General features: G+C 56.2%; 3 protein-coding genes across 3 annotated transcripts; 2 read left to right on the forward strand and 1 right to left on the reverse strand.

Moving 5' to 3' along the window:
* Nucleotides 1-32: 32 nt before the first annotated feature.
* LPXN (leupaxin) lies at nt 33-3,370 on the reverse strand. Its single transcript, XM_054276110.1, has 9 exons — nt 3,358-3,370; nt 2,510-2,613; nt 2,342-2,397; nt 2,030-2,135; nt 1,806-1,955; nt 1,553-1,726; nt 722-803; nt 379-527; nt 33-299 (listed from the first exon to the last, which is right to left on the reverse strand). Exons 1-9 carry the CDS (start codon nt 3,368-3,370, stop codon nt 33-35), a joined length of 1,101 nt encoding a protein of 366 aa, XP_054132085.1.
* A 2,988-nt stretch (nt 3,371-6,358) lies between these two features.
* Nucleotides 6,359-21,527, forward strand: ZFP91 (ZFP91 zinc finger protein, atypical E3 ubiquitin ligase). Its single transcript, XM_054274991.1, has 12 exons — nt 6,359-6,705; nt 6,896-7,095; nt 7,376-7,401; nt 13,257-13,515; nt 13,718-13,754; nt 14,193-14,282; nt 14,613-14,735; nt 16,259-16,309; nt 16,818-16,896; nt 17,170-17,284; nt 17,788-17,887; nt 18,208-21,527. The coding sequence occupies exons 1-12, from the start codon at nt 6,359-6,361 to the stop codon at nt 18,716-18,718; spliced, it is 1,938 nt and encodes a 645-aa protein (XP_054130966.1). The 3' UTR covers nt 18,719-21,527.
* Nucleotides 21,528-22,515: 988 nt separating this feature from the next.
* Nucleotides 22,516-23,873, forward strand: CNTF (ciliary neurotrophic factor). The gene is made up of 2 exons (XM_054276206.1): nt 22,516-22,654; nt 22,894-23,873. The coding sequence occupies exons 1-2, from the start codon at nt 22,541-22,543 to the stop codon at nt 23,380-23,382; spliced, it is 603 nt and encodes a 200-aa protein (XP_054132181.1). The 5' UTR covers nt 22,516-22,540; the 3' UTR covers nt 23,383-23,873.
* Nucleotides 23,874-26,010: the final 2,137 nt, after the last annotated feature.

Genomic DNA, 26,010 nt, shown 5'->3' on the forward strand with positions numbered 1-26,010 from the left:
CAGGCAGGGGGGCTGTGCTGGGCACCTGGGGCTCAGAGGAAGAGCTTGTCGTGGCAGGGCTGGCAGTACATCTTGTCGCCGCGCTCGCAGAAGGTGCCCTTGTGCAGCCGGCCCAGGCAGTAGGAGCAGATGAAGTGCTCGGGGTGGTACCTGCGCCCCGCGGCCGTGATGCAGCGCCCGCTGACGGGGCGGCCGCAGCCGTGGCAGATGGTGCCCTGCCGCTGGTGGAAGTGCAGCTCGCAGTAGGGCCTCCCCTCCAGCTCGAAGAAGGAGCCGCCGGTGAAGCCAGTCAGGCACTCCTGGGGGAAGGAGAGGGGAAGGCTGGCGTGGCCCTCGAACACCCCCAGTACCTGCATCCATCCCCGCCGTCCCACTCACCGTGCACACGAAGCACTCGGCGTGCCAGACACCCTGCAGGGCTGACAGGTAGTTGTCAATGACAGGGCGCTCACAGCCCTGGCATTTGGGGGCAAACATGGCCAGGAAGTCCTGGTGGCAGTACGGCTTCCCATTGCGCTCCAGGAACCCTGCGGGGAGGGGATTGGGATGGGCACCCACGTGGGGATGGCTCACACTGGGGACAGTGGGACATGGACACGGTGGTACCCAGGACAGGAGGCAAGGGAAAGACTGAGGGGAGCTCTTGGATGGGGTGATAAGTGCAAGAGCAGGGATACCTGGGATGGGGGCAGGACCCCCACCCCTGTTCCCTGGCACATACCCTCATCTCCAAACACCTTCCCACAGTGGGCGCAGAAGAAGTGCTCGGGGTGCCAGGTCTGGTCCAGGGCCGTGAGGACTTTCTGCAGGAAAAGCTGAGGTGAGGGGCTGGGGGGAGGCGGGGCACAGGACAAACAGGGCAATTGCTGACAATGATTAGGATGAATATGGCGATTAGGAAGAATGGTAGGTGAAAAATTTTGTAATGTAGGGGTCCGAGGCCATATATCATGTTGCAAATTGTAGGATAGATCATGATATGAACAGTGTGATAGGGAAGAAGGTAAGGGAGTAGAAATCTGTTTTTAACTGATGGGGATTTTGAAGTTTATAATGAATTTTCATTCTCAGAAGGAGGTGAGGTTTTCTGTTCTGGAGTGGATGTAGATTGTTATTGGGATTAGGCTGATTAAGAAGGAGGTTTTGACTGTGTTTGTAATTGTGTTGAGGGTGTTCTTGAGGTTGTTGGATAGAAGTGGAAATAGGATGGGGGTGGAGAGGGTTACTAGGGTTAAGAGTATGAATGTGTTTAGGACTAGTGAGAGGTCCATTACTTTCACTTGGAGTTGCACCAAGATGAGTGGCTCCTAAAACCATTGGATTACTGTTATCCTTTGAAAGTAAGGAGACTGAGGTTTTATACTCAGATACAAGCGCTAGCAATTCTCGCTGCTTTTACCTCTCCTCGGCAGGTAAGAAGGGTTTAACTTCTATCTTTAGAGTCACGGTCTAATGTTTTGGTTGAAACTCTACTTGCATATGGGGATGCTGGAGATCAGTTCAGGTTGGGGGTGGGTCCCTCCGTCCCTCCTTCCCTCCCTCCCTCCCTCACCTCGCGGATGGGGCCGGCGCAGTAGGCGCAGCGCGGGGAGAAGGCCTGGTGATAATCCTCCTCGCAGAACGCCCGCCCGCCCTGCTCGAAGAAGGGCCCCTTGTCCAGCTCCTGCCCGCAGCGGGCACAGGTGAAGTGCTCGGGGTGCCAGGTTTTGCCCAGGGCTGTGAGCACCTGCGAGGAGGAGGCACAGAGGCTGTGAGGGCGTTTCCAGGGGATGCCCGGGGGTGCCAGGCTGGCAGTGAGGGCTCACCTTGCCAGCGATGGGCTTGCGGCAGGAGGCGCAGATGCCGGCGGGCGCGGCCATGATTCCCAGCTCCTGCAGGTCCCGCGTGAGGCTGTCCAGCATGTTGTCCAGCGAGGACTCCGTGGGCACCCCGGCTCCCTGCCCTGCAGCTGCCAGCTGTTGGGAAGGAGCACGGTGAGGTCTGGGTGAGGGCCAAAGCCCCAGCCCGGTGCCCCAGGGCCAAGGCTCACCTTGCTCTGCGTGTGGCCCAGGTCGGCCAGGAGCTCATCCAGCTGCCGAGCGGCCTCCGTGTGCGGGGCTGAGGGGAGCAGCGGCTTTGGGACCGGCGCAGGGGTGCTGGGCATGGCAGAGAGGGGAGATGCTGTGTGTCCACCCCAAAGTCAGGACCCTCCACCCCTGCCCACACAGCCCTTTCCCACAGGCCACCACAGGGAACACTGCAGGTTTGCAGGATACAGTCTGTCCCAGGTGACCCTGCACGGCAGATCCCAGCAAGGAACAGACAGCCCCAGGTGGCTTTGCCCTCCCATGGCTGTTTTTACCTGTACACTGAATCCAAACCTTCTCCTGGAGGCTGAGCTCGAGGTGGCAGTGGCACCTGAAAGGACAAACCCTTGTGGCAGAGCCCTCAGGGTGCTCCCCTGGCAGCTTCCCCTGCCCAGCTCCACCGCCCCATCATGAGCTGGGGGATCTCTGTGCCCAGGCATTACCTTTGGGGCACCATGCTGGGCATCCTGGCAGGAGCTTGGTCCCTGCAGTGCACGGTCCTTGGAGGCCAGGCAGGAGCTCTGCTCCAGCTCTTCCAGCAAAGCATCTGCACAGAGACACCCAGGTCAGGCCCCACAGCCACCAGCTGCCCACCCTGCGGTCTTGTACCACTCCCAAAATCTCAGGAGCAAAAGGAGTGTCACAGCAGGTCCTGCTGGCCAGCTGCCCGCCCTGAGGGGCCCTGAGCAACCTCCCTGAGGCCCCCATCCCAGTGCAGGATGTGCCCACCTTCCCAAGGAGTGAGAGTGGGGCAGAGTCCTGCCTCCTCACACCATCCCAGGCCAGCAAAGAAACCTCTGCCAGTCCTGCATTGAGCCCTGGCAGGGAAAAGCTCACCCTGGGCCCATCCTGTGTGTCCAGAGCATCACTTCCCCCAAGGTGGGCCGAGCACTTTCCCTTTCCTCTTTCACCCCCCTGCCCTGGCTGTCCCTGACACTGGGAACAGGGGGTGCCCCCAGCAGTGTGGCTGCTCCCCTGAGCCCAGCTCCCAGCCCAGGGCAGGGATGGCTCCCAGCTCCCGCTGGGTGCAGCCAGGGTTGTGGCGCTGCCTCAGCCCATTTCCTGCTCTCAGGATGGCTCCATTTTTGGCCAAGTGCTCGCTCGACCACCGACCCCATCGTTCCCTTGGGGTGGGGGAGGCACAGGAGGGAGCAGGGCTCCAGGGCTGCCCCTCAGCGTCATCCCCTCCCGGCCCTGAGGTACAGGAAGGAAGAGGCTCCCCAGACTTGCCAAAAATGTGACCCCAAGCCAGGCCTGGCTGCGGGATGAGCTCTGGAGAGGCCCAACTTACCCAAATCCTCCATCCTGCCTCGGTGTGGGGTCCCAGGGCAGGGGCAGCCCCCCGAGGTGCTGCGATGGCAGCGGAGGCTGCGCTGGCTCTGTTCCGGTCTCGCCTCCGCCCCCCGCGCCGGGGTTTGTCACCCAGGGTTTCCTCTGTGGGCTGCACACACCACGTGTGACGGGCACAGCTGGGGCACAGGCAGCCACAAACAGCCCAGGCTGGGGCTGCAGGGGGGAGAAACTGGCCTAGGGGCTGCCCAAGGAGCTCCAGGAGCCAGGACGTGGATGTCCTGCTGAGCCAGGCCCTGTGCAGAAGCCACCAGCCACACGAGACAAGGAATGGTGTCCCTGTGCTGGGTGGAAATGGATTTGTGGCAGCATGATGGAGCAGTGCTGTCACCTTCCAGCAGAGCCTTGCCTTTGGGGGACACTTCTGGAGCCTCATCATGGATTCCCAGGTAACAGCAAATCCCTTTTTGGCAGAGAAATCTCCTGGCACTGCTGGGAGCAGGCAGTGGATGTGGAAACAGGTCCAAGGGACTGGGAGATGTTAATGCCAGAGGTGGGTGCACATGGCTTGGTGTGTGCTTTGGGCTCTTGTTTGGCTGTTTGGAGGAGGCAGCACCTGGTGGGTGACCAACAACACCTCTGTCACCTTGGCCACCAGCCCTGACAAGGTGTCACCAGGTCCTGGCTTGGCTCCTCTTTAGCCCAGCCACAAAAACCTCGGGAGCAAAGGCTGAGGGCCACAGACTCCATCCAGCACCCACAGAGGTCAGGCTGGCCCTGCCCTGCCCCGCTCCTGGGCACCCCTGAGCCCCCACGGGTGGGACAGGCTGGAGCTGAGCCCCTCAGCTGCCACCTCAGGGTCACTTCATTCCTGACTCCATTTTGTCGCCTGCTCACAGCAGGGACATCCAGGCCAGCCCCGCCTCAGGAAAAGGCCCCGGGGCCACCAACCCGCAGTGTCCGGGCTGTTTCAGGCCAGGAATGCTGAGAGCCCCCCAAAGCCCAGAGGAGGCGCTGCTGCTGTCACTGCTGGGGCTGCCTGGCCGTGGATCCTGGTGCCAGGCCTTGCCTTTCTGCACTCCACAGAACCTTCCTGCCTGCGGAAGGTTTTGGGCTATTTTTAGCTTTCTCAGTGATTTAGTGATGTGTGAGCCCGAGTGCACACGAGCATCTGGAGCTGGAATAATTCAAAACTTGTCCTTACAGAACCCAGAGGCCAGAGGCTGAGTGTGCCGTGCCCTGAGCTCTGCTCCCCTTTCCAACAGGAATTAAGTGACCCCAGCCTTGCCTGCAGAGGGGGAATCGGTCATGACAATGGCAGGGACAGGTTGGCACGGGGCTGACAAAAAGCAGGGACACAGGAGGAATCCCTGTGCAAGGACCCCGAGGTTTTCTTTAATGCAAGGACATTCTCCTCCTTCCCAGTGTCTGGGTCAGGAGAACGTGGCTCTCCACAGTGAGGGGGGGGTTTATTAGCACACTCTCAGGAATTGTTGGACACACTTTTGTTTTCTAGGAACATGGCAGAGCTCAGGACTTGAAATGCAGAAGCAGAAAGGATTTGAAATGCAGAAGCAGAAGGGAGCAGCAGGCGCTCGGAGCCCTCTCACTGCTGGGAACCAGTTCAGCAAACAAGATTTTCCAGCTCATCACTGCGGGCTCTTTGAACCCCGGTGATTTTTGCTTTTTGTCTCCCGAGGGAGGATGAGGAGCACCTTGTTCTCGGGAAGTGTCACCCTTTGTTCTCCCGTCATGAAGCACTGGGTAAGATCGGCCAAACCCTCCTCTCCAGAGCACACCCCAGTCCTGCTCCCCAAGGTCCTGGCCTGGTGTCACATCTTGCTCGGTCCAAAAGCCGAGCAAGGGACAGCAGGGAAGGGGACAGAGTGGCGACCATGAGCAAACCCGCTCCCGGGTGGCGCCTTTAGCGTCAGCGGGGGCGAAGTTTTGGGGTTTTGTGTGGGTTCAATGTGTTAGTGCAGTTCCTGTGGGACAGTCAGGCGTTGCTGGAGTTGTTTTTGGGGGGGAACTCGGGCCTTGGAGACCACGGGAGCGGGTGTCCCCGCACAGCCGCTCCCGGGGTTCCTGCCCCAGCGCCGTTCGCGGCGGAGACGCAGCCGGAAACGGGGAACGGGCGCTCCCTCAGCTCCGGTGGAACTACAACTCCCGGCAGGCCCCGCGCATGCGCGGCCGCGGGACGGAAGCGGGCGGGGCCAGGGCTGTGTGCCCCGCCCCCCTTGCGCCGGCCACCATTTTGTCACCGACTTTCACCCGCCGCCCGACGGGGCGTTTTTTTTTTTCTTAAAGGAGAAGCGGTAGCAAAAAGCGGCCCGGCCGCCAGGCCCCGCCGGTACTACGGGTGGCGCCGCAGCCCCGCGGCACGGAGCAGGCGCGTGGGGCGAGGCGGCGAACGGCTTCCCCTGCCAGGCCTCGCCCGAGGGGCAAAGGGGCCCGGGGCAGGCGGAGGGGGCGCAGGCAGCGGCGGCGGTAGGGAGCCCTGCGGAGCCGGGGCCTGGGCGGCGGCTCGGCGGCGGACGGGCGGTCCGGGCGGAGGGGCCTGCGGGGCGGCGGCCGCGGGGGCCGCGCTCGAGTGGGCGCCGAGCGGGGCCGGCCGGGGGGGGAGCGGGAGCGCGAGCGCAGCGGCCGTGGCAGCGCCTGCGCGAGAGGCGGCGCGAGTCCGGGGCGCGCGCGGGAGCAGCGCGCTGATTGGTCGCTCAGCGGTGGGGGGGCGGGCCCCGCCCCGATCGGGTCGCCCATTGGCCAGGCGGCGCGAGAGCGGCGGGGAAAGGAGTGAGCGCGGCGGGCGGGGGCACTGGGGCCTGAGGGGCAGGGCCGTCCCCCGAGTCCCGCCCGCGGATTGGTGGTCGCGGGCAGGGGGCGGGGCGCAGGGGCCGCGCGTGAAGGCGGGCGGCGGCCGCTGATTGGCCGTGGGCGGCGGGGGCGGGCGTGCCCGGCCGAGGGTGGAGCGCGGCCGTCCCGGCCCCGCCGCCGCCGCCGCCCCGATGCCGGCGGGCACCGAGCAGCCGGGGGGCGCCGCCGCCGAGCCGCCGCCCGCCCCGGGACCGCCGCCCGCCGCAGACCGACCGCCGGCTTCGGGCCGCCGCCGTCCGCCGCCGCCGCCCGCCGTCGATCAGGGGGAGGAGTCCGGCGGCAGCCGGGTGCTGAGGGGCGGCCGGGAGCGCGGCCGCGCCGCTTCGGCCGCGGGGGGAGCTGCAGCCGCCGCCGCCGCGTCCCGCCGCCGTAAGGCCGAGTATCCCCGACGCCGGCGGAGCAGCCCCGGGGCGCGGCCCGCCGCCGAGCAGCCCGCCGCCGAGACGCCGCCCGCGGCCAGGAAGGCCCCCCGGGCCGGGTGAGTCCCTGCAGCGCTGGCTCCGCCCGCGCCTTCCGGGGGTCGCGGCCCGGGAGGGGGGGGGATGCGGCCTCTGCCCGACCCGCGCGAACGGGCCCAGGCCCCGGGGCCGCCTCCGGCCGCGGGGTGCCCCGCGCCGCCGCCCCTTTGTTCCGGCCGGGCTGGGCCGGCCCCGCCGGTCCCTTCCCAGGAAGGGCCGTGTCCCGGGAATCGCCGGCTGCGCGGCGCCCTCGGGCAGCGGCCGCTGCCCCGGTGCCCCGCGGCGCCAGCGCGGTCTGGCTCTCTCTGCCAAAGGGCCGGGTGAGGGAGGCGGTGGGATCCACCTGCCCGGGGGCAGAGGCTGCGTTCGCTGCGCCTTCGGTTCTGAGCGGGACAGCGGAGCCTTCGGAAGTGCAGCTGCTGCTCTCCCCTGTGCTGAGCACAGAACCCCCTGGATCGGTCATAACTGACCTGGGCATGGCTGGGCCTCTGCTGCTGGATATTCCTGTAGTTCCCCCCAGCTTCCTGCGGCTCAAGCAATCCACCTCGGCATGAGGGGTTGAAAACAATGATCCGATAGAGAGGCACCGCGACTTTGGGGAATTGGGGCTCATCTCCACGCCATTGAGTTCCTTGTTGCTGCCCATCCCATCGAGTCTGGCTCTTACACTTGCTTTTGTGCTTTTTTCAGGTCTGCAGATAAAGTCGCTGGTAAAGGTAAGAGTTGAATTATTCACTCCTGGTGTTGTGTTCCATCTAGAAAGTCTGGGTTGTCCCATGGGTTAGCCCAATCCTCTTTTTGGATCTTCCTTTCAAAGAATGTTTTAGTGCTGCGTGATGTGCAGTTTCTTTCTGAGTCTCTCTCAAGACTGTAGAACTGTGATAAGCTGCTGCTGCTGCTGTTGGCATGTGCCCAACCTGCAGAATCTCTGTCCCAAAATGCACTCAGGTTTCCATGGCTGTTGGAGTGTGAGGCTGAGCTGCTCCATGGTTTGACAGGTCTTGTTGCACAGCAGTCCCGAGTAATTGGCAAATCCTGGGTTCTCTTCTGTGCTCAGAAATATAGGAGTAGATCCTCAAGAGACCTGGGATAGTTGTGTGGAAATCAGAGTATTCAGATATTCACACTTGTTGTTTTCTAGCTTAGTGGATTATGGAGTTTTTAGGCTGATGTCTTCAGAGGTGAAAGAGAAGATTATTTATAACTGGGGCTGTGAGTAGAGTCTGAACACAAAAGCCCCAGCTGTGGGAATCTGCAACCTGGAGCAGAACTTTTGTTTTCCAGTGCACACTGTGAACTTTGTGCACTTATTTAACAACTTCTAGTTTAAAAAAAACAGCCCAAAAAGCAAAAAAAAAACCAACATTAGAGGGCTTTTCTCCTTACCTGGTGATGACTTCTGAAACAGATCCAAGTGGAGGGCTTTGTGTAGTGTTGTTTTTGATCTGGCACCAGAGAATTGTGGCAGAATGGAGCCCTGAGGAAAGGAGGTCACACACCTGTGCCCATGAATTCCCCTTTCTGCTGGAGCTGTCTGGGTTTGTTTGCCAGCAGCTCTGTCTCGGAGGCTGCTGTTATTCTCGTGTTTTGGTAACTCTTTAGCTTTCCTCCTGCAAGTCTTTATTCCATCTGGATGTGGAAATCCATCGCAGTTCCAGCTGGCAAGGTGTGTTTTTACAGTCTGGAGCAGAATTAACCACTGTGTGTTGAGTACAGATCTTGCTTGTGTGTATTTACCCCTCACTGTGTACAGGGTGGGCAGCATAATGTCAGAGCTTCAGGCTTTTATGTCAAAGCACAGTTGCTGAAATGTCTAAAAAAGTTTGGCTTTGTATGTTTATAGAGTTAAGACTTGCATGGTTTTTGGTTTAAGGAGAGATATTTATTGGCAGTGGTAGAAAATGGGCAGAATATTCCCATTTTTACTCCAGGAAGTGAAAGTTGTCAGACTGAAATTCCTGGGTTTGGGAGCTCTCTGCACTCGAGCCATTTTAGCCTTTAACTTGGCCTCTGAGAGCTTCAGCTGTGCTTCAAGGTGAGAGTGGAAAAGTGTTTGTTAAACTTCTGGGGCTCTTTTTTTCCCCAGTTAGATTTGCAGCCAAAGTGATGGTAGGGATAGTTGCATGGAAATTGGCACCGGGAAGTGCTGATTCTGGGCCAGAGGAAATCTGTGCCGTGGGGGGCGGGGGTTGTTTGTTTCTGGTTTGTTTTTAGTCCACAGGAGCACAGAAGTGAGGAAGCTGCTCTCCTGTGTCTTGGCTGCACGCTGGATGGAGCCCTTGTGCACCTTGTGCCGCTTGGGGAGGACCTGGAAACGGGCTGAGGAGTCTTCCTCCTCTTCCTCCTCCTTCCTTGGACAGGTTGTGCAGGAGCAGGAGGGGCTTCTCCCTCCTCCTCCTCCTCCTCCTCCTCCTCCTGTTGGGCTTTAGCAGAGATTTTTGAAGGAGCCAGACCAGTGTGAGCAAGCAGCAGCTTTCCTTGCACAGCAGGGTTTTTGGTAGCCAGGAGCCCCCTCTGTGAGCCTGGAAGGCACAATCCCATTTGTCCTTTCCCCCTGCATGGAGCTGGGATAAGGTGCTGAGTGGTTCTGGGGAAGGTTTGGAATTCTGTGCTTGTGTTCCCTGATACAGAATTGATTTTTTTTTTTTTTTGCATTGCAGTATTAGCCTGTACTGTCAACTGCTGTATCCAGTTGGGAATTTTCCCTGAGACAACCATGGTTCAGAGCCATGGGATCAGGCTTTTCCTGCATCCCCTGGGCAGTGCTGGCTGTGCAGGTCTGACAGGGAGTTTGGAGGGAGATGAGAGCCACGGTGTGTGTGTTGTGTTGTGTCACAGCCCGAGTGTGACTGTCACCACGGGGCAGCTGCAGTGTCAGCCTGTGCTCCCTGGCTATTCCCTGTTGCCTGCTTAGTCATGCAGTTGCAGGATTTCCCAATGTGTGCCTGCAGGAATATTGGATGCATAAGTAGAACGTTTAATCTCAGCTTACAAATGAATTTGTGTAGCTGCAGTCGCTGTGTAGCAGAATTCACGTCTGCCTTCCCACAGCGCTCTGTATCCTTGTGGGAATAATTTTCATTTTAGTCAGGAGAGTCACCTCCTTGGAAGCCCATTCTCAAATCCAGGGGTTTTGCTAAGAAAACAGTTAGGTTTGGCAAATTTTAAAAAAGGTGGAAAACTTTGAGACTCAGGAAATGGTGAATGGGTTTGCACAGAAAGGACTCACATTAGAGTTTCATTCTTAATGCTTCATGCTCCTTTTGGGATCATTGCTTTCCCTTAAGGCTTTGTCAGTGTTTGGAGAAAGTAATGTCATTATTTAAAACCAAACCTTATAAAAGTGCTCTGAATTTAAATAGCTCAGACTGCCCAAACTCTCCAAGGATTTTCCTGTATCCCATCTGTACAGTTCCACACTGCTCTGGTGGGGAGGAGCCCTTTGGATGGAGCTTTGCACTTGGATATTTTTCCTGCGTTTCATTTTTGTCCATGCTATTATGAAACCAGGTGTTTGGTGCCTTACCCACTGTGTGGTTGCTTCCTTCAATCCCAGGGGTGTGCATTTGTTGTGGTGCATTTATTTTTATAGCAGCTTTTTAACTTAGCAATTAATAGTTTATTTTCTTTTCACCTAATTGCACACATGTATTTTCTGAAATTGTCTACAGGGTCAGTAAGAAGCTTCCAAATGCCTTATAAATCAAAGTTCAGCTCTCTTGAAAAGCAGAGCAGTGCCCAGAGTCTTGTCTTTTGGTTGTCTAAACAAAGCCACAACTTCACTGTGTCCTTCCAAGTTTCCTTTTCTTGTCCCTTCTCCCAGGGACTGGCATTCACTCACAATTTTTAATCTATTTTTGATGAAGGAAAAAGAGACAAAAGCTTATTCCAAATCTAAGACTTCCCATATTTTGGGCAAGGGCTTTGGTGATGGCTGATTCCAGCTGTTCCAGCTGAACACTTGACAGACAGAAGTTTCCTTGGATAGGGACCAGGGACCATGTTGGGAGGGTCTGGAGTCAGAAGGTTTTCAGCTCCCAGCTCTGTATCACTGTGAGCTCTGTGGCAAGGTAAATAATTGATACATCTCCTAAGGATGGGGTTTGGGAGGTACCTGGGTATTCTCAGCATGTAAAAATGCCCTCAATCTGTTAGACAGCTGAAGCAGAGGAAACAAAAGGAGAAATCCTGGGAAAAGGTTTATCCCAGACCTTCACCTGAGAGGAGGGAAGCAGAGCTGCTGGGTGAGGGGTGTGCTCTGTCCAGGTGTGTTCTGAGGCAGGTCTGCTTCAGCTCTGCAAGCCTGATTTTTAAAATGATAAGTATTATCAGCTGAATGCCTGATCTTCCAAGGGAATACAGCTCTCCCAGGGCAGCAGTGTGTGCTATCCCTGGCAGCACGGTAGTGGTTGAGGGGGGAATTTGTAGAGGATGGTTTCAGTGTCTCAGAAATGAGATGTTCACCACAAGGACTGAGAACATGCAGCAGTCACCTTGAGATCTGCCAAAGAGAGCCAGGAGGGTGCAGTTCATGCTCTGATGGTGAGGTTTATACGTGCAAGACAGCAGCTTGATGGTTTACAACACTGTGATGCCTCACATCCGGGATTCCAGTCAGGCTTTTCCAGCCAAATGTTGCTCATTCCCACCCTGTTAATCAAGGATCAGACAGTGAGTAATGCAGAGCAAACTACATGCTAGGAGAAAAAGGATCATTTGGTTCAGAAGGCTTGATGCAAAACTGGAGATTGCAGGCTGGAGGAATCAGAGAGGTTGTGGATTGCTCATCCCTGGAAGTATCCAAGGCCAGGTTGGACAGGGCTTGGAGCAGCCTAGGGGAAAGTGCTAGTGCCCATGGCAGGGGTTGGAATGAGCTGAGATTTAAGGTCCCTTCCAACCCGAACCATTCTGTGACCAGCTGTAACATTTCAAAGGGCGTTGAGTTCATGAAGGCCCAGTGTCACAGCAAGTGCCAAAAAGTGAGATCAAATGAACTGTACTTGGGAATTTTAGTTTTTAAGGGATTAACTTGCTCACAAGACATTTCAGTCAGTTCTGTTATCTTGCCAAAGCATGTTTGGAGATCAGCCATGAGGCAAAAGGAAACCACCTGTACAAGCTGTAAATAAGTGTGGAGGCCTCAGGCTAACAGCATCTGTGATGCTTTTTGCTCTAGCACAGCACCAGAAACATCCAGATCCCTCAGGGATATTGCCAGGTGTACAATTCCAGTGAAGTATATGTTTGGGGAATTCTCTAAACATGACTTTTCTCATGGCCCAACTTTGGAGCTGGCCTTTCATAAAGCACTTGCTGAGCTTTATGAGTGTCTCTTGTTGTGCTTAGAGCCAGCAAGCCAGCAAATCATTGTCTTAGAAGCCTTTATCCAAGGGAAACAGAAGATGCTTTTAAATATTAGTGTCTTTCTTTGGAGGGAATGTGAGGAGAGTTTTAAGGGAAGGTCTGCTGAGGTGAGGGCCTGGGGAGTGTCCTGGCTCAGCATAGGGGGCTGAGCAGGTTCCCACAGCCGGCAGTGACACCTTGGGTTTTAGCTTTTATATTTTTCACATTCTCTGCTACCTGGTATGTAACTCTGAAACTTCATATTAGGTGTTAGTAAGTTCTCTTCACAGGGTAGTTTGACAAAACAATCTCTTCCCAGCTAGAGAATCAAGGACAACTATTACCCAAAAAGCACAAACAACAGTGAAGAGAAGGGGGCAAGCCACGGGGGTGAGACTACCTGGAGCTGTAACTGGACAATTGAACCCAATATGTAATGAACCAAAACTTAGAAAAGTGTAAAAATGCATGACCAGGAACCATTCTTGGATTCATCCGGGGTGTAGCCTTGGCCAGGCTCTTGTGCTGCCCAAGCTTTTGTCCATTTAGCTCTGTCTAGTGTCTATTGGAATATGAATCCCAATATTAACACTTATATTGTGCCTGGGCCAGTCTGACCCTCGCTGCTGGGCCAAAGGCAGCAACTGTGGTATATCACCCCAGAGATACCTTGGCTTGCTGGTGGTTGCAGCTGGGCACTGAACAAGACCAGGCTTGTTAGGAACACCGTTTACCTCAGGATGAAAGCTTCAGGTGATGGTGAAGAGAAAAAGGAGAGGATTCTGCTGGAGGGTTTTATGTCCAGAGGTTTATTCCATGGTTACAGAGGTCTGAACGTGGGCAACTGCTCCAACAGAATCGCGACCACATGGCCTGATCACCTTTTTAAGCTCCTGGGGCAGGGGGAGGGGACAGATGAGCACCAACCAGGTGAGAGGGGCAGGGTCTCAGGGGGGGATGACACCTAGACAGGCCAATGACCCCTGGGCATAGGGGCATCTTTTGAACTTGACCAACCACACTACTGGAATGTTAAGCCTGATTGACAGGACTCACTCAGCAAGGGGCGAGAGGGAAGGGAGAGAGGTATAGGCACACCTGGGAGGTGACTTGGAAGTCTGAAATGGGACATTACAGCACACCGCAACAGTGGCTGTTCCAGATCAGCCTTTCTAGGCATCAGCAGGGGCTGCTGTGATTTAAGGTGTGATTTAATGAGGGGATTTAGGCATTTTGTGCTCTGCTGAAACACACTGCACTGGCTGTTGCAGCTCCCAAAGAAGAGAAGGAGGAGGAGGAGGTGTCTGGCACGCTCAGCCATGGCTCTCCCGTGGGCACGGCGCGGCCCAGCCGGAGCTGGCGCAGCAGCCGGACCGCGGCGGCCGCCCGCCAGCGCGACCCCGACGGCTCCCGCGCCTCCCGGGCCAAGGCCGCCTCCCTGCAGCTCATCTGCAAGTCAGAGCCCAACGCCGACCAGCTGGAGTACGGTACGTGCCACGCCAGGCCCGGGGACGGTCAGGGCTGCGGGTGTCACTCTGGGCGTGTGGCTGTGCTGGCGTGGTGCTGCTTGTCACGGGTGCCTTCTGCCACCAGCACTCCCGGCTCTGAATGTCGACGGAGGTACCGTGAGACAGATGAGCTCACTGCAGCGAACACACTTTGAAACCTAATGGTGACTTTTCCTTTCAGTGGTCACAGACGAGCATCAGTCTCCAGATGGAGTCAGGTAGGACATGTTATTTTGTGGTGTTTCTTCCTAGTCGGTGTCGTGTCTCAAGGTGGGCCTGAGTCGCTTGAAAATAAATGTGTGAAATGATCTGTGGGACTGACAGTAGCTCTGTCTCCTTTGGCCCCTTGCTGTTGCAGTTCCAGTGTGCAAAAATGTCAGGAGATACTGTGGAGAAATGGATAGTAAGATTTGATCTGGGCATTCCACCTGGTAGCTTTGTTGCTGTGGGTGGGTGAGGACACAGCTCTGCCTGGCCTGTTCTGGTTGTCACTGTGCTCCTTGGTCAGTGCAAGCTGTTACCTTTCCCCAGTCATGCTGGATGAGGAAGTGCAGTGTAATAGTGTCCTTCCCATGCTGGGGAAAGGTGCACAGATATTTTTCTTGCATTAGTGGCCAAGCTGTTGCTGCCAAAGTCTTCTCCTTTTCTCCCAACAGCGATGATGATGAGGAGATGCTCATCAGTGAGGAAGAAGTTCCCTTCAAAGATGATCCCAGAGATGAGACCTACAAGCCCCACCTAGAAAAGTATATTGGATTATGTACTTACTGGGGGTTTAGACCAAAAAAATATGGGCATGTTACCTGAATTAGCTTAAATGCTCCAAAGCACCTGTGCTAGTTGATCTGCTGGAATGGTTCTAAACATTGCCTGCATTGGCCAGAACTGTTCTTCTCTCAGGGACTGAAGCCTTTAGAGCCTTGCTGGCTGCTTCTCTGAGCCTGGTTCTTACTTCTGCTTGAAAGTGGGACTTGAAGGACAGTCCTAAACTTGGGTCCAGTTTTTGTTGAAGTCTTTGTAAAAAGCAGGCAGTGGGACGAGTATTGGAGTAATGGGTTGTATTTGTGTCTTTGTAGGGAAGCACCAAAGCAAAGGAGAAAAGCTAGCAAGGGGAAGGAGGAAAAGGAAAGGCAGAAAGAGATTAAAGTGGAAGTGAAAGAAGAGAATGAGTTTCAGGAGGATGAAGAACCACCAAGGAAGTAAGTAAGCTCTGCAGTTACAATGCCAGTGTGTGCTGTGTGTTTTGCATTCTTGCTGGTGTACAACAGTGTTTCATTGTTGTTGGCTCCCCCATCCCCCTCCCCCTCTGGGCCTGACAGCTGATGGGGCAGCACTGTTTATCCTGTGCCCTCACATCTTGCCTGTCTTCAGCCACAAAAAAATCAGAGTTTCGCTTAAGTGGAGGGGTTTTTCATCATGCTGTGGTTAGTCAGCCTCCCTGGGTGTGACCACACAGTGGGAAATACTTCAGGGTGTCCTTACAATGGGTTCCTTGTCATGCCTCAAGTGGATCCCGAAAGCCAGTGGGAGAGGGCAGCATTCCTGCTGTGTGCTGGGGGCAGACACTGGCATGTCTTGTTACTGGAATACCTTGTGTGTGTGGTCACTGCCCTTTTTGTAGTTAGGACTTCACCAGAGGTCAGGAAAATCAGCTGTTTTCCCCTTGCTTTTGAGAAGTAAAACAACAAACTTTTCCCACCCAGTCAGTCACCAGTGGCTGACACCTTTTGGTGTGTGCTGTCCCTGGAACTCCTGGCTGAAGCATTCCTCCTGGCAACACAGGGAGATGGGTTTATGTGACTGTGTTAAAGCCATTCTTTGGGATAATGTGAGGGGAAAAAAGAAAAAGGAGCTGGTTTTGTACCTCAGCTCCTCTCTGAGTGGTTGGAACAGCCCGGGCTCCCTCTGCTGACCTGCTGCACACTGGTGGTGTAATTCCTCTTGCTGTTCCTGAGCTGCTGCTGATTCACAGTGGAGGGGAGTGAGGAGGCTGATATTTTGAGAACATTTTTGTCTGTTGGAGACTGCTTTCTGAGGCTTGAGGTTTTGTTGTTTGAATCAGACATTACTTTCTGTGCGTAATAAAACCTGTGGCTCTTCTGAGGGCTTGGCTTGAATGCTGAGTGTGTGCTCAGCATGTTCCTGGCTTGCCATCAATACAGATGTCTCAGTAGAGTCTAGAAAATACTTCCATCAATCTGCTCCAAGTGTCTCTGCAGCAATGGGATCAGGCAGGCAGAGCTGGGCAGAGCTGTGGCTTGGGAGGCTGCAGTTTACATGTGAGCACAGGTCTGCTCAGACAGGGCCTAGATTTTTGTCTTGACAGGTACAGAAGCTGCTGTGGCTAATTCAGAGCCCTGTAAAATAGCTACTGGATCATTAATCCTGTTCTTCCTGATCAGGCAGATGGATGTTTTCCCATGGTGTGGAATGTTCCCCAGCAGAGCAGAGGAAACAGGGTGCACTGTTGGTTCTAGACGGTGTTGGCAAAATACATGTTTATGAAAAATGCAGTAGGAAATGGGAAATACTGAGAGAGCAAACCATGTGAAGCATTTATTTCTCTGGAATTCTCCGTCTTTCGAATCTGTCTCCAACTTGATGTCAGTTTTTTTTCTAGACCATGCAGTTAATGAGGCAATACAGCATACACTTCAAAGTCTCTGCCCACTGCTAATGTAAAGAAGCTTCTCTCAGTTCTGTTTCTGTATCCCTGTTACAGGAGGGGAAGGAGGAGAAAGGATGACAAGAGCCCAAGACTGCCCAAGAGAAGGTAAGTGATCCTCTCAACCTAGTTCTACATGCAGACGAGGATTTTCCCAAAGCCATCTCTCTGCCTTAAAGGGAATAAAAACCAAAAACAGCAGCATGCCTTGTCTTCCCTCTTCTCCTTCCCCTGTAGGTGTTGTTTTAATTTCTTCCAAGTGAACCAGCCCCCTGCCCATTTCTCAGTTGATCCCTCCTGTGGCATTGCCTGGCAATAAGGAATTGCTTTGGGAATTCTGGGTCTCCTGAGGTTTTCCCAGCTTTAGGGAGAGCACTCAAGTAGTGGCAGGAGAAGAGGTGGCTCTTGGACAGCAGCTGTGTCACAGCCCAGGCAGGGATTTTGGAGCAGTGGTGCTTTGCTGTGCTTGCACTTGTTATTTGTGGCATGAGACACATCAGCCCCTCACAGACACAGAGAATTGTGATTCTAAATAGAATATATATAGAGTCTTTATAGAATCAGCTGACCATAGAAGCAGCCAAGCACTCTGCCCCTCTCCTTGCTGATTTCCCAGGAAGAAGCCCCCGATCCAGTATGTGCGCTGTGAGATGGAAGGCTGCGGCACGGTCCTGGCTCACCCGCGGTACCTGCAGGTTGGTGGGGATCTTCACACCCTCTGTGGCACCTGGGAGGGCAGGGAGGGGGTGCTTGGAACAGGCAGCTAAGCCTCCACTGGCACTCACTGCCCTTCCTGCTGCTGTCATTTTGGAAGGCTTCATTGTGGCCAGTAGCTGTGTGCGTGTCTGTCTGTCAGGTTGCTGCGTGTCCATGTGTGTTTTATTTTCCAGTGGGGATCTAAACTTGAGTGAACCTCAGCTGTTCACTCAGCCATGAACAGTCTGCAGACTTCCACTCTTTCTTTCCAGCATCACATAAAATATCAGCACTTACTGAAGAAAAAATACGTGTGTCCTCATCCCTCCTGTGGTCGGCTCTTCCGGCTGCAGAAGCAGCTGCTGCGGCATGCCAAACATCACACAGGTACAGGGGGTGGGAAATAGATGCAAACTCCTTTTCAGGTCAGTGAACAGATAGGGAGAAAATGGAAAAGCCTCTGGGACTTCTGTAGAGAGTGAAGCCAAGTCAGGTGGCATAGATTTGCAGCAGCAGCAGGGTATTACTGTCTTCTGGATTACCATCTTTTAAGCAAATGAAAGAAATAGACTATAGAGGTTTTAATTCTCCTTCTGGCAGACATCACTCAGGAGCTCTGTAGAGGAATAAGCCTCAACAGATAAAGTCTGCTTTATCCCAATTTGCCAGTCTTTCAGTTTTGGTTGGAGTGGATAATTAGCTCTTAGGAGAGTCGTAATCGTGCCTCGCCTCTCCAGATCAGCAGCTGTGCTGTGTTGTGGGACACCACCTCCTCCTCCCAGAACTTGTAGCTCTGCTCCTTCTTGGGCAGCTTTACCTGCACCGCCTGAGAGTTGGGAAAGAAGGCAAGTCTATGGGAGAGCAGTGCTGCAACTGGTGTTGTGTTTCAGATCAAAGGGATTACATCTGTGAGTACTGCGCCCGGGCCTTCAAGAGCTCCCACAACTTGGCAGTGCACCGCATGATCCACACGGGCGAGAAGCCCTTGCAGTGAGTACCTCTGCCTGTGCCGCGCCCTCCTGCTCTGAGGGAGCCCCAAAACACCCATTTCAGAGCAGCTCTGAAGTCAGCCTGGAGCCTGCTCCTGGTGTCCCAGCTCTCTTTGAACACACACTTGTGTCACCGGCTCCTCGGGGCCGTGTCTTGGTGTGGATCTGGGGAACGTAAGCCCTCAGTAAATAAAATCAGAGCTGGAGCTGCAGTGACATTAGCGAGCCCCTGCTGTTCTCCTGAGCTGCCACCTCACTACTATTGTCCTTATAAGTGTGTGGATGTCCCTTTGTTGTGACCTCCTCATTGTCCCCTCCCAGGTGTGAGATCTGCGGATTCACCTGCCGGCAGAAGGCTTCCCTCAACTGGCACATGAAGAAGCATGATGCAGACTCCTTCTACCAATTCTCCTGCAATATTTGTGGCAAGAAATTCGAGAAGAAGGACAGCGTGGTGGCCCACAAAGCCAAGAGTCACCCCGAAGTGCTCATTGCTGAAGCACTGGCTGCCAACGCGGGTGCCCTGATCACCAGCACCGATATCCTGGGCACTAATCCCGAGGCCATTGTGCCACCCACAGATGGCCAGGGCCTCCCGCTGCTCCCCGACCCCCTGAGCAGTGCTCCCCCAGCAGATTGCCTGCTGCTGAGCCCAGAGGGGATGCCAAAGCCCTACTGTGGCGGGGCAGAGCGGGTGAGCCTGGTGGCTGACGGCAAGCTCTTCGTGGGCAGCGGCAGCAGCGCGAACCCGGAGGGGCTGGTCATGAACACAGAGATGCTGGGAGCCAGCACGGAGGTGCTCATTGAAGATTCAGACTCCACTGGACCCTAGTGGCAGGGGAGCACCTGGGTGCTGGGACAGTTGGGACTCTGTATTTAAAAGGAAAAGGAAAAAAAAAAAAAAAAGGAGGAGGCACTTATTGAAAGAGAGGAAAGTTAAACAAAACTTACAATACTAGTAAATAACTGAAGGGTCTGCTCCCCTCCAGCGCGGATCACAGCACATCCTCTTTCTCCCAACCACTTCTCTCTCTCCCACGGCCCCTCTGTGGAAAGGGGCACGTGCTGCCATTGCCAGAGCAAGTTGGATTGAGCGGCGGATTTCTCCAAGGGAGGGGGCACTGCCGAAACCCCTCGCTCTACCCCAAAGCAGTTGTTGCCTTTCTGGCTCCTTGGCATGGCCCCACTGGCAAACTAAAAAGCGTTGGACGTGCTCTGGAGAAGTTCCTTAGGACTCCCTCTGCCCCTGGTCCCGACTTCTATGCACCACTGCACTCTGGTCCTTGCAGTCTCCTCCTTCCTGGCCGGGGCTGGGAGTTTGGCACTTTAGCCCCTCGGCAGGGTGAGCTGTGAAGCAGCAGTGCACATCCCGCTCCCACCACGCTCCCCTGCTCCAGCCCTGGCAGGAAGTGGAGGGAGGGAACGCCCTGGCTCGTAGATCATGTTTGCTTGGAGAGGCCCGGGGGCTACAGGAGCCCTGCGTGGGAGAGGCAAGGAGGAGCATCCCAGTTTGACGACAGTAATTTGCACTTTGAACATGCTTCGTTTTTGTGTTGTGGTAACAAGATTCCTTATTTATTGTTTAAAAAAGGGTCGGTATTTTTTAGTTCTGTTCTTAGGGGCGGTGGTGGAAAGGGTTCAGGCTGTTTCCCAGTAGGCTCCAGTGCAGGGAGCTCCAGTGCCATTGTGCCAGCAGCTGGGAGAGCTGAGGTGAAGGCAGCGCTCTGGAGTCAGATGTGTCTTGCAGCTTTTGCAGAGTAGAGGGAGAGCCCCTGGAGAAGAGCCTGTGTGCAGTGGGAGTCTCTGCAGCAGCGTGTTAGCAGGAGGATGAGGTGAGTGATGGGCTGTCTCTCCCTCCCTCCCAGCTCCGGGTGAGCTCCTTGCATTCAATGCCTGTTTTGCCTCCAGCCTTTTGGGGAAGGACGTTGTTAGCCAGGAACTTGTTCTTGTGACTTGTGACTTTTGGGACAGCCCTGAGCTACTTGCTGCTGGGGGATGTGGTGCTCCTCATCCAACTCTGCCTCTCCTTTCCAGGTCTAGATAAAGACACAGTTAGCAGGGACTGGATATGGTTTTCTCAGGCTTGTTTATCCAAGGCAATAGATTGATGTGGGACTATGGGCTGTCAGCTTTTCTCCCTGCCCTCATTTTGAGGGGGGATTGTGTAGCCGTGTTCTGAAGGCTTCTCTTTTCTGCACAGACACCCCAGCTTTCCCTGAAACGTGGCGGGTCAGGTGTTGCCTGCTGGTGTAGTTAGGGCAGCTTTGAGCCCTTGGAAAAGTTTACATAGGATAAGATGTGTCTGCTATGGAGACTTGGATTTTTTTTTGCTCTTCTCTGAAACTTTGTGTGGAGATTCAGTGGCCTTGAATTCGTAGCGGTTTTGGAAGAGGTGAAGAATAACCTGTTTTTTGTTTATTTGCTTGTTTTTTGGTTGGGTTTCTGGGGTTGGTAGCAGAGCTGAAGTATCTTGTCTGAGCACAAGATCAGCTGAGTTGGTCTGTAGCACACAGCAGCTTGTTGAAATCGGGTACCTGGGGGTCTGGAAAACCGCAATAAAATGTGGAATTTAATTGGATTAAACAGGAAACTGACTCTGAACACCCACTCTGTCCCCTGTGACGCCTGGAAATGCAGCTGTGGCCCAAACATGCTGGCTTTTCTCAGGCTGTTTGTCCTGGTTTGCCCCCTCCCTCTCTCCCCTCCTCCTCCCCCCCCTCGCACTGATACCTTTGTCAGAGCAAGTCAAGCACTTCCTGGTGTAGGGGCGGCTCGAGGCTGAGCAGTCCCGTGCCCTGGGCATGGGCATCCCGTGGTCACGCTGTGGCAGCAGCCTGGCTCACGGGAGGGCCCAGCACACCTGGTGGCAGGTCCGTGGTAAAATGGTGTTAAACTAAATCAGTTTCTTCAGTTGAGATGATCCAGTGTCTTGCTTGGATTGCTTTACTGTGGTTTCCAGCAGGAAACTTTCCGGGTGGCAGCTGGTCCCCTCCCCTTGCAGGCTAGAGAGGGGCAGCACTCTGGGGACACTTGGTGGCCCTCGGGGCAGGTTGGCTTTGTCCTTCTGACATGGTGCTGCTGGAGCTGTGTCTCTGCTGGCCCCTGTGGCTGTGGGAGGTGCAGGCTGGGCAGAGCCTTGCACAGAACACTAAAGGAGAGCTCGGGGGTTTGTTGGTCGAGGGATGGCACTAAAAGGCCTTTGGGCCAAGGGCTTGCTCACCTCTGGTGACCCAGCACTTGGCACCAGGCTGGGGGAGGCTGCCTCATCCCACGTCCGCCCCAGTGGAGCAGGGTTTGCCCCTGGCTGTGCTTCTGGGATGCGAAATCAAACATTTCCTTTGCTTCCCGGCCTGGACACCTCTGATCCCTGCCACTCCCTGCCTTGTCCTTCCATGACACCTCTTGTAGCTCTCCCTTTTCTTTTTCTGGCCGTGGCCAGGTGCCTGTCTGTCCTCTAACCACAGCCTGCTCGCCCCTGATGCAGGAGAGATGTGTAGCTCCCCTCCCATGCCCTCTGAAGCCCTAAAACTGACACAGCCTTCCTGCAGCTCCTCTTCCCCTCGATGTCTCTCCTTCACTCGCATGCAGTTTGCTTCAATAAATTATTGTAGTAGTTTGCAATAAACTTTTTTGTATTTTTTTCCCCTGTATTTATTTTTTTTTCTCCTGCCGGGGAGGGATTGGAGGGGGCACGAGGCCCTTCGGCACGGGCAGCACTTGAGAGGCCCTGGGCCACTGGGCTGGGGCTGGGGGCTGCCGTGGCCAGGGGCTCCCCAAGCTCAGCAGCTTCTGCAGTAGCCACGGGGTGGTAAGGGGACTGCTGGGCATATGGGGACACCCCAGCCCTGGGACCCCCAGCCAGGCACACTGTGGTATTCATGGGAAGCTGCTTTTCAACTCCTGGGGTTTTTCTCCCTCTTGATCTGGGTAATGCATAACCAAAATAAACATACTGAGGAAATACCAACCCAACCCGAAGGGCTGTTTTTGTCTTGGTGTGTGCAGCTCACCTGTGGCGTGGCTGGTGTTGTTCTGGGGTGGTTGGGATATCTTTCCTTATCTGCAGCCCCTCTTTAGGGCAGGACTCCTCTGGGGGAAGGGGGGTTAAAAGCATCTGGCACGGATCCTTCTGCCAGGGCTGGGGTTGCAGTTTGGCTTGGGGCTGCTGCGGGATCTCCAGCCTGGGGGCTGCCCTCCAGCATTGCTTGGTCCTGCTCAGGCTCCAGCCGGCTGCCGGGCTGAGGTGTTGAGCAATGTCCAGGCTTTGCTCGCCTCTTCCCGGCAGTGGTTTCCCGCGCTCTGGAATGAGCCGAGGGCTTAGCGTGCTGCTAATCTCGCTGTGTGGCTGGGAGGGAGGAGTGGGTCAGCCGGGGCCGGGAGCCTGTTGCTGCTGCGCCAGACAGTTCTGGGCAAGGCACTCGGAGTAGCGATGCGTGGGGGAATTAGGGAAATAATCTGTCGCTGTTGATCCCAGAGGCGGGAATTTGCAGCGCGGTGCCAGGCCCCAGGCACGGAAGAGGGGGAGAACCAGGCCAGCGGACGTGTGAGCGGAGCTCCCGGCTGGAATGCACCAGCTCAGCAAGGGATTGTCCTCGGCGGGCCGGGCGGCTGCTGCCGTGCCCGGAGCCTGGTGGCCGTGACAGCTGCCCGGAGCATGGCGGCCGCAGAGAGCCCCTCCGCTGCCCTCCGGCGCCGCGACCTCTGCAGCCGCGGCATCCGCCTGGCCGGCAAGATGCGCGCGGATGTCGTCGACCTCCTGGACGCCTACGTGAGTTTGCCCTGCTCCTTCTGGCTGCTCTGGGGCTGGGAGCACTGCTGGGATCTGGGAGCTGTGCTGGGGTGCGAGGACTGACCCACGGCAGGCATGGGGCACGGAGTCCTGCCGGATCCCGGCCTGCTCACACCTGGGCAGGACTCGGGCACTTGCACTGCCCCGACACCCGCAGGGCTGGGGATCCCCCCACATCTGTCCTGCCCCGCTGATCCCCGGCGGGTCTCACCCTGCAGGTGGAGCAGCAGGGCTTGGACGCCTCGGCCAGTGTGGCGGCAGTGGAGGGGGTGCCGCTGGCGGCGGTGGAGCGCTGGGACGAGCAGACGGGCACGCAGCGGCTGCTGGAGAACCTGGCGGCCTACCGGGCCTTCCGCGCCCTGCTGGCCCAGATGCTGGAGGAGCAGCGGGAGCAGCTGGGCGAGGCCGACGCGGGCCTGGGCCGGGCGCTGGCGGCCGTCCTGCTCCAGGTCTCGGCCTTCGCCTACCACCTCGAGGAGCTGCTGCGGCTGGAGAGCCGCGGGGTCCCCGGCGAGGAGGGGGATGAGGAGGAGGAGGACGGGCCGCCGCCCCCGCCGCGCCTCAGCCTCTTCGAGCAGAAGCTGCGGGGCCTGGGCGTGCTGCGGGAGCTGGCCCAGTGGGCCGTGAGGTCCGTGCGGGACCTGCGGCAGCTCGCCAAGCCCAGCCCGGCCACCGGCGCAGCCCCCGGCCTGGCCGAGAGCCCCTGAGGGCGAGCACGGGGTGGGGGGGCTTGGGTGCCCCTGGGGCTCCTCGCCCACCCTCTCAGAGGGCAGCGGAGAGCGAAGGAGGGGACGTGGAGGGGAGGGACCGTGCCATTAATCCCCATGCTTTTAATGCTGCTCCCCGTGGGGAAACTGAGGCACAGGCTGCAGACTACCCTGGAGGGAGCAGGGATCTGCAGAGGTCCTTGGGCTCTTCCTGCTGGGCACTTGAATTACCCTCAGGAAGCAGCTTTGCTGCTCACCCCAGGGCCCAGAGGCGTGAGAAGCAGCACTGCCCTTCCCTTTGGAATTTGCACACTGCTATGGCATGCAGATGCTGCCTTGGGGCTCTTGTGGATGCAGGGCAGGAGCCAAGGGACAGAAAAGCATCACCGGGTGAAAGGAGTCTTGGGACCTGCCCCCAGCTACAAGGCACAAGGCCTGGCCTCTTGCACGTGGACTCTCCTTCTGCCCAGCTTGGTTGGCTGCTCATTGAATTTCTGCTCTAACTGCTTGGGGCTTTTTGGGGGGTGGGGGGAACAATCAGGAGGGGGAATTCTTAATTGCTTGGACATGATAATGGAGAGGATCTTTTAACTGAAGGGAGATCTTTTAGCTGTGATTCAGAAGCCTTCTCTCTGCAAGGGGGTTAGTGCCTGCAGGGCTTATTTTAGGACTGGGAATGGCATGGGAGAACCTAAGAGCCCCAACCACATCGTTCATCCTGTGGAGTGCTGGGATGTTCCACAGCTTCCTGGGCCACGGTTCTCCTGCCGACTGGATGTGATGGCTGCCGTGTGAATAAAAGGGCTGGGAGATCTACCAGGGTGATGTACTTCTTGGGGGAAGTGGGGCAGCTCACCAGGGAGGCTGGGCTGCCCAGTTCCCACTCCAGGGAAGGGTCCATCCCTGTGGGGTGAGAGGTTTGGGGGGATGCGACCCACTGGGAGGTCATGGGGGAGACGAAGGAGCTGGGGATGAAGGAGATGGTGGGAGGATGAGGAGGAGATGGTGGGTCACTGGGGTTGTGCCCTGTCCTGGTGTGGCCCTGCCTTCTTCCCTGGCCTGTGAGAGGACAGGCAGCATGGGGGGAGCCCGGGGCCACAGAGCAGGGAGGAGGCTGGGGACGTGCCCGGCCGGCCCTGCACAAAGCGGCTTTGTGGTGGCAGGTTGGGACAGCGCCGGGCACAGCGCCTGCCCCAGCACCAGCAGTGCCTGCACGGGCACGGGGCCTCTGTGAGACAAAGCAGCCCCAAGCTGAGCCCCCAGTGCCATCCTGCCCACCCCACCGACCCCACAGGGCTGCAGGGTTCGGGCAAGGGTGGTTTGATGGGGTCTTTTGATGATTTTTTATTAGTGGTGCCTGAGAGGAAGAACCTGTACCTTCTTCATTGCCACTTGCTGCCTGCCCTCAGCTGCCTGCAGCTCGGACTGGATTATTTCAATCTTTATGCTTCCCTGCACTTGGGAATAACAATTTATGGCCATTATTTTTTTCAGGATTAGTCAAAGCAAGTCTCTTTTCTGACAAGTGTTTTCCTTGCCTGCTGCTGTGTGCTTGAAGCCCCATGCTCTTCTGCTCTTGCACCCTCCAGCTCAGCAGTGGCCGGGTGCTCACACCCTCCTCACCTTCCCAGGGGTGGCCAGGGACATCTGCAGTGTGTCCTTGAACCTCACCACCCAGCCAGGTGGGAACAGACCTCTTTTCTCCGGCAGCATAGGCCGGGTACGAGGTGACCTTCAGATCCCAGGGAGCCGGCCAAGGCTGCAACCCGATCCTCCCACCTCAGCTGCTGGCAGAGAGCTCAGCTCGGGGCTGCACTTGCACTCCAGGCTGAAAGCAGCAATGGAGACCCAAGGTGGATGATGGTGTTGCCCCAGGGATTTCCCTGGGCTTTTGCAACCTTCCTTACTCCTTCCCTGTTACCTTGCCAGCTGGGTGCACCTGCATTGTGGAGCAGCCACCGTGCTCAGGAATGGCCACCCTACCCAGAAACAATGGGAAAAAGCAATCCATTAATCCAAACCTCCAGGCTTTGGCTGGGTTAGAGGCTCCAGCTCTGGGCCTTTCCCTGCCAGCCAGCCCCCGCCGTGCCGTGCAGAGGCGGTGACGTCTGAGCTGGCTGGGGTTTAATGCTATTTTTCAGCTGCAGCCCTGAGGGAATCACCAGTGAAGTGATTTGGCGAGGACAAGGGCGCCCGACAGCTGAGCTCCCGTGGTGCCAGGAGGCCCTTGGATTTGCTCTGCCATGGATTGAAGTTATCCCAGTGGCTGAAGGCAAACGAAGCTGTTCATTTTGGAATCAGAAATTAGGAGCTTGAGGGGAGGACAGCTGTACCCGTGTGGTTGATGCTGCTGAGGACCCCTGCAATGGCCTGCAAACTGAGAACCCACCACAACCACCCAGCTTTGTGCTTTGGGAAGAGAGAAGGGATTTGTAGTGCTGGTGGGAGCAGGGAACTGGGAGTAGGGGGAGGGAGGGAGGGGTGCACTCCCAAATTGCAGCAGAGATGCAGCCACCAAAAGCAACCCATGGACGTGTTTAATTTCAAACTAATAAATGTTTTTAGGGCTTAATGTGTGGCTGGGCACACTTTGTGGGGTTGGAAAGGCTTCGAGCTGGCTGAGGCTGC

Source organism: Melozone crissalis, unplaced genomic scaffold, assembly GCF_028551555.1.
Source record: "Melozone crissalis strain CALT ecotype California unplaced genomic scaffold, PUWL_Pcris_2 ptg000018l_1, whole genome shotgun sequence".
In the NCBI taxonomy this organism is placed as follows: Eukaryota; Metazoa; Chordata; class Aves; order Passeriformes; family Passerellidae; genus Melozone; species Melozone crissalis.